Below are 8,085 nucleotides of genomic sequence, written 5' to 3'. Positions count from 1 at the left end.
AAATAAGCCCTGCTGTAATTTTCTTATTTTGCACATGCTATCTGGTTTTACTGTCTACTAGGACCTTGAATAATACAGTCTTTTATGTTAAAGGTGCCGTTGGGAATTTTTGACTCATTCAAAATAAGTGCAGTATGTAGAAACTTGAGTTGTATTATGTAACAAATGCTCCAACACTTTTCCTAGTACACCAAAATACACCAAAAAAGCTGAGGAAGAATTTAGTAAAATTGAGACAGTAGTGAACATGAGAAAATGGTCTGTGGTTTAATCTATACTATAGAAAAGAAGCAAGATAATGTGAATTTTATCTGACTACAAGTACCACATAACAAGAATGGTAGCATTCAAATGTTCCAGAGACACTTGCTCTGTTATATTGCATTCATCTTGGGGCAGCTCATTAACAGAATAATACAAGCACGTTGGAAGGAGTTCAGCTTCAGCGAGAAGTAACAAAATGATAAAAAGGAAAAAAAAAAGTAGCACTAGAGGATTGACATGTGAGAAGAGATTAAAAAGATGAAATCACACTGCTTTAGCTAAGTGATGACTAAGGAGGAGCATGTCAACCATCTACAATTATGTGAAGGTTATAAACTCCAAAAGAAAGGCAGTGATTACTACAAATCAAGGGAGTAGTACTTTATGTAAAAAGACAAATTAACAAGGGAAATTTTTTGCTCAAATAAGAGCACCGTTTTCTAATGTAGAGCTATTTTATGTTTATAAATCTACATTACATACTACAGCTTTTTAAAAAGACAAAAATGAAGCACTACATCATTGCTTAATATATATTGATGGGATTTTACCTATCTCTCTCATCTGTTTATTGATCATATCTCTATTTTGTATCTTACTGTCTTTCAAAACTTACATAGGGGTAAAAATAACTGATATTATTACTGCCGATATTCTGCTTGAAACTTAATAAGTATCGTGTTTAATTGTTAACATTGCATTTAAACAACTAAGAAAGCCTAGCACTAGAAAACATTAATAGCATTCTGAATGTCTACCAATTAATAAATGCAGGGCTGTTGTATAAACCAAGGCTCTTTATCTCTATACATTTGTTAGTAACCCTTGGGTAATTAAATGATTTTACTACACTACTGTATCTATAATTTTTTTATTTTTTGAGTTAAATTTGGTTTACAACTTTGCATATGACTTAGAGGTATAGGTTCACACTATTTCAGATGTTAATTACCACACCACACCTACCACAAAAGAGCACATACCTTCCACCAATGTCACCTGGTTTATCCCTCCAATACTAGCCATCTCCATTTTCCGCATACAGTAGCCTGAGATGTACAGTCAGATTACTAGAATCTGTTTTGATTTAGTCGTGTCTGTTCCTTTGTTTTGTTTCTCTATTTTCCACAAATTAATAAAATCATCTGCTATTTATCCTCTGACTTATTTTATTTGGTACAATCTCCTTCAGTTCCATCCATGTTGTCCCAAATGCAAGATTTCTTTTTTTTTTTTTAAAGTTTAGTAGTATTCCATTGTGCCATATGCCACATCATTTTTTTATTACTTGGACTGATGGATTATTTTAATAATTTCATGAAGTATTTTGTTATGAATTTTCTTAAATTATTGCTCAATGTCACTAAAGTTTGCAAGGGATAGCTACTTCCACAATCATTTCCTCACCCTGAACAACTGATATGTTCACCCATCCTAGTTATATGGAAGAGGTAACATCTAAAACATTTCATTTCCATGTTCTAGACACTATTCATTTTTAATCTTGAAAAATTTCTAATTTCTCAATCTACTTCTTTTAAGGATTTAAAAAAAAATCCTTTTTTAAAAAAATTCTGCATAGAATTGGGTATAGGCCAGAAGTGCAGAGGATGAAAGGATTCACTACAGAAAGAGAAAGAGTGGGGAGTAGAACAGACAAGTTTACTGAGATAAATTGCTGAGGGGAGCAGTGAGGGACACAGGAGAGGTTTGCTGCACCATATGTGGGTTAGCTCTCTGGCTAGGGATTGAGTTAAGGCCATAGTGGTGATGTCTTAACACAATGTTGAGACATATCCCCTAGGCCACCACGAAGACCCTCTTAATCCACTATTTTATAAAATTGAAATTATCCAGTAATCTATAATAGTTATGAAGGCATCATTTAAAAGATAGGCTATTAAGATATCTTTAAAAATAGTTACCTCTCACATTTAATTTGAGCTGAAGATATTTTGAAGAAAAAAAAAAAAAAAACAAAACACCACCCTTGAACTTTTGGCTAACAGTTCAAACAATATGGGAGACAGTAAAATGAACTGAAGAAAAAAAATGCTCTATTAAAATACGCTATAGTCCCAGCTCTGCCACTCCCTGGCAGAGCTTTTTCCCTTTCAAGATAACCACCTAACAGCTTCTTCTTTTGTGTCTTTCCAGTAATTTTCAATCCATATATCTGTGCACATTATTTTTTCACTTATCCATTTGTTGTGGTTATCTTTCCATATCAATACATAAGTTATTTTTAATCTCAAAATGTTCTCTATAGTATGGGTATAAAATTATCCAGAGAATGATGATTATTTAGAAAGTTCCTGGAGCTTTTAAAATAATCCACTTACTGTGTACACATATCTAGATTTATCTTTGCAAATTTAATCCTTATAGGGCAAATTTTTAACTAGGTCATTTATAGATCAAAGCTTATGTATAAAGTGTCTATAGATTATTTTTTTACCAATTACTATCCCCCAAATAGGTTTTACACTAACACAAAAAATATGGGTCTAAACAGGCTGTTCATACTTTAACATTTCCATCAAACTCTAACATAACATGGTATTATCTTCTTTTTGGGGGCAAAAAATGGCAATTTGCCCAAAAAAGGACATTAAAATGTAAGTATTTTACTGCTGAAATATTTTATGTTGAACTAGACTTACTTTCGTTAACTTAGATTTTCAAGTAAGTAAACAAATTTATATATTTTACTAAGGCTTAATGAAAAGAAAGTTACTTAAAACTTAAAATAACTGATTTGACCAATTCTTCATTCTAACTCTTGACTCAGACTTAGCGCTCCTCACTGCCACTTGCACATCAGGGTTTATTTCAAAAGCCATTGCCTCCATCTAATTCATATTTTCTTCCTCAGAAATCCCAATGCATATAAACTTTTTTATAATACACATTTTACAATAAAAGTCTCTGACAAATGGCAGCTATCATTATTATGAGGCACTGAGTCTTTCAAGCTTTATAAGTGTTTTAAATCTTCTCTTGTCTGTTGTTGCCTGTTCCAATGGATTAATTAGATCAACTGGATATCTATTACTGTGATACCATTTTAATTTTATTTTAAAATAAATATTTCTGGTATTTATTTTTCATATCACCTGACTGAAGTAATAATTTTATCCTAAAATTTCAAATTTTCTGATGCTGCAACATGATGGTTTTAAAAAACTTCTTTAAACTCAGCTCACAAACATATGCCACTTTAAAAACTCAGAGTTAAATCTGAAACATGCTGGTGAGCATGACATGAATACTATCATATTAAAGGCCTCTGGAGGCAAGCTAGCATAGTTTACACGCCATCAAAACTATTTATAGAGCTGACTCCTTTTGCAATGTCAACGGTAACACTATACTTATTTTAAGCTTTAGCATCTCAAATATCAGTCTCTACAAGTTGTACAGTTCTCCTTTATTTGATATCAGAGAGGCCAATGGAGCCTTCTAAAGAACCTAGTCACATCAGCAAAGATAAATTTTTAGAAGTTCCTAATTTATCTGACTCTCTTTCTAAAGATGAAGAAGTTAAAGCTACCTTCAAACCTGATTTTGCCCCTCAATCTAGTAGAAGAGGTTCAGATACTTTCGAAGATATGTACCTGGATACTGCATCATCAGGTACAAGAAGAGTTTCATTTGCTGACACCTTTGGATTCAATCTTGTGTCTGTCAAAGAATTTGATAGCTGGGAATTACCAAGTGTTTCAACCAATTTTGACTTAAGGAAGGACATTTTCAACACAGAAGAATATGTTTTATCTCCACTCTTTGACTTGCCTTCTTCAAAAGAAGATCTTATGCAACAACTTCAACTACAGAAAGCGATATTGGAGGCAACTGAGTATTTTCCTGGGTCTACAAGTATGAAGGGCATTATTCGAGTTTTAAATATTTCTTTTGAGAAGTTAGTGTATGTGAGAATGTCCTTAGATGACTGGCAGACACATTATGACATTTTAGCAGAATATGTTCCAAATTCATGTGATGGTGAAACTGACCAGTTCTCCTTTAAGATTGCATTAGTTCCTCCTTATCAAAAAGATGGCAATAAAGTTGAATTTTGTATACGTTATGAAACTTCTGTTGGTACATTTTGGTCAAATAATAAAGGCACAAATTATATATTGGTTTGTCAAAAGAAGGAACAAGAGCCGGAGACTATAAAACCACAGGAAGGAGTTCCTAATAGACAAATAAAAGGCTGCTTAAAGGTAAAATCAAGGTGAGGACATGTCTTATATTTTTCTTAATCTTCATAACTTAAAGTTTCTATAATGTGATGCTTTATTTCATATGTTGTAAGAAATAACCATTCTATTTAAAAATATACTGCTTGTTACGTATAAAGTGATGGTGCTAGGTTTTAACAAGGTCAAAACTATTCAAACATAGCACTGTGCTATCTCTTCTCCAAATATAAGGAAAAATACTGGTATAATGTAATATCAATAGATGGAGGGAGGGAACATGATATGTATATTACTTGCTTAATGAGTTATAAGTGCTTAAATTCAAATGATGAATCTAAATTCTTAACATACAATCAAATGTAACATAGAATACAAAGTAGTATAATTTAGTAAAAGTAAGTAGAGTAGAATTTTTAAAATGACCCCAAAAGAAATAAGAATACTTAGCTTTATAGGTTAGCAATTTGGGATGTGAGCTCTCATTCGTAACTTTGCTTCCCTGTTAGAAAAATGGCACTTGGCTCTCTATTTTGTAGAGTTGGGTAGTGTCTATGACACTAATTTAGTAAATAAAATATCCAGGAGAAGACCCCTCCTGTTTCTCAGGGTGTCCTAGTGGCAAAGCTTAGCGCTGCTATGAGCCACAGAAAAAGTCTGATTATTCAGTGTTTCATCTTAATTACCACTAAACCCTAACATTCTGGAAATTAAACTAGAAATAATGTAATATGATGAAAAGAGATTCACCCTAGGAATTAAAGTAAAAAAAAAAAAAACAGATTCTAAGCAAAGTTTAATAAGGAATGACTTTGGGAAAATGTTAAACTGTATATGCTTTAAGGCCTTGATCTCTTTAATAGCAACAATATTAACTACCAAGTATACTACTCTAATGCATTAATGAGCTAGCATAGATGGAAGCAATTTAATAATATAAAATGATTTTATTTTCACTGTCCTTTAAAGTAATTTGAAAGACTGGCTAATTCACTTGTGAATTATGTCAACTTTCTAAATTAGATTTTACTGAGGCTACTAAAAGAAATGATATAACCATAGTTGATATTTCTTAGAACAATAACTTTGACCTGTATAAAATCACTCAGCAATTTATTAGTTATGGAGACAAAATAAGTTCAATGCCATTTGACAAACTAATTTACATATGCAAACATGTTCATAATAAATACAAATAAGATCATCATCAGTGAATAACAAATATGCTGCAACTTGGTATAGATGTAAGAGAAATCAAATTTACAGTAGATGTAGTTTTACCGTAAACAAATTTATAAAAGAAGTAATGTTTAACTTCTTTTGTGTCTGTAAGTTAAGGCTGAAAGCTTTACTTATAAGCCATTCATGCTGAATTATGGTATACATAGAGGATTCCTTTGCAAAGACTCAACTTGACTTAATACCAAGATGAAAATAGACACCTGATAGGCTTAATCTTCTACACCAGTCATGCTATTATTGGACCTTCTTCTAGTCTAAGATATGTGTAACTATATATATCTCTCCATATCTCCAGTCATACATTTGTATTCAGAACAGTAATCACTGGATTCACAGTGGACACTGTTCACGTTTTAATATTGCTTTGGGGAAAAACCTGAGAAGAACTAAACCACAAAATGGTCTAAAGGCCTGTAAAGTTTCCTAATGAGTTATAAAAATGGAAAAAATCTCTCTCCTTCAAAACCACAAATACATTTTCTGTACTTCTATAACTTAAAAATGACCAACATAATTCAAACCACATTTTGAAAAAATATTTGCCTCTGGAGGAGGCCTTTTGTGCTGAATTTCAGTCCAACATGAATTTTTACATCTGATTTATATACCACTCAAAATGGAGTGTATAAAGGAAATCCTGACAGATCCTTAGAACAGCATGTGCAATAATAGAATATTTATACAGCGTTTCCATGATATAATTTATATGCAATGGGGTTTCAAATATTACTAAAACTCACATAAGAGAGCATTATCAAATTTCTAAATGAATATTACAGTTGGATTTCATTGTGAAAAGTTAGTTCAATAAAAATAGCACACTTATTAGTTTTATTTTATAAAATGTGTACTTCGCTAAAATAAAAATTAGCTAATACTTTATCGAAAATTTTTCATTTCTAATATCCTCTTCCCTCCAAAAAGTTACAGGATCTAAATGGATCTTTTTTGAGCATTTCCATATTTCCTATGCAGCAAAATTTGGATGTTACCTCTTATAGAAAATAATTACAAAAAAAATGTGAATTTTTGCTATATACACGCAAGTAGACTAATGTAAGTGTGTAATATGTCAGAGTTAAAATGAAAATAAATCTGTCCTAATGTATACAGTATCACTTTACATGAATTCCTCTTAAAACCAAAGTTAATTTGTTCTCAGTTCCCAGAGATTGTATCTTCTGAAAGTGTCATTGACCCCTCTAAGAACTAAAGTATGAACTATTGAAATGTACTTATTGAGATAGCATTTTAGTTTGTCAATCATTCCAAACACTGTGTTTTCTCTATGGGTATGTTTTCAGATCAGTGTGTGCAAATATGTAGTTGTCTATTTTCTTTGACACTTGTTATTCTATCCATTTTGGTCAGAAATATCTACTTATAGAGGAAAGCAGTTTGTAACTCATGACTAAGTGTGATTTAGAGTTATCCAAAGGTATTTTATTGCACTGAAAGGCATGCATCATGAGATAGGTCAGCATCAGCATATGTATGGCACTTAGCTATATGATGACAATCAAACTAAGCAGATTTCTATTCTATATACTGGGAACACCATTTCAAAATAAATGCACAAAAGACAAAAATGACATCAACATAAATTAAATTAAATGTACACTGATAAAGAAGCTTAAATTGCATGCAGAATCAGTACAACCACAAAGTTAAAATTACGGTATTAGAGTTAAACTCATCTAGTTTGAGTCCAAGCTCTACCACATACAACTACAAGACCCCAGACATTACACTTGTTTTCCTTATCTGTTAATTGGTAATAACAGTATTATGTCATAGGATTGCTTGAGATTTCTATGAGAAAATACAGTATGAACTTTTGACACAATGTTTGTCACATTAAGTTACCAGTTAAATGCTAACTGCTATAAAAAGACAAATCTCACTTTATCTGAAGGTGTGCCTGAAAAAATCTAGAAAGGTACAACCTGTCCAAAAATTCTTCCAAATTTTCAGTTTTGGAGAACCATCTCTTTGTTACAGAATTGTAATCAACAAACAAAACAAATTGAATTGCAAATTTTGTGGAACTTATGTCTGAAGTATCTTGAAGGTAGAAGAGATCTTAGTGACTTAAAATTTCCATATATAATTGATGGAAAAGTAGATTAAATTGGAAGAGGTAAAAAAGCTATAATTGGGTGTTGAACAGAAATATTTATTGATACCAATAAAATACAAAATAGTTATGTGACTACAGACACATTACTCAACTCTTAAAGATGTCTTTTTATTGATCTGTAAACTAGGAGAAAATATGCCTGAAGATGTGATGATTAAATTCAAGTTAAATGAGATTATAATTTTGAAGTTTCTACTGGGTTGTTGCCCACATACAAGTAGTCCTCAAAAGTCA

General features: G+C 31.7%; 1 protein-coding gene across 1 annotated transcript in view; it reads left to right on the top strand.

Moving 5' to 3' along the window:
* Positions 1-3,691: 3,691 nt before the first annotated feature.
* PPP1R3A (protein phosphatase 1, regulatory subunit 3A) overlaps positions 3,692-8,085 on the top strand; it is a 34,676-nt gene continuing 30,282 nt past the window's right edge. Inside the window, exon 1 of the mRNA XM_004676955.1 lies at positions 3,692-4,504. Coding sequence (XP_004677012.1) covers positions 3,717-4,504 — 788 coding nt within the window. The 5' untranslated portion in view covers positions 3,692-3,716. The remainder of the gene's footprint in view (positions 4,505-8,085) is intronic.

The sequence above is a fragment of the Condylura cristata genome, unplaced genomic scaffold, assembly GCF_000260355.1.
Source record: "Condylura cristata isolate star-nosed mole 26May11 unplaced genomic scaffold, ConCri1.0 scaffold00005, whole genome shotgun sequence".
In the NCBI taxonomy this organism is placed as follows: Eukaryota; Metazoa; Chordata; class Mammalia; order Eulipotyphla; family Talpidae; genus Condylura; species Condylura cristata.
This window is presented reverse-complemented; position numbering and strand designations above follow the sequence as displayed.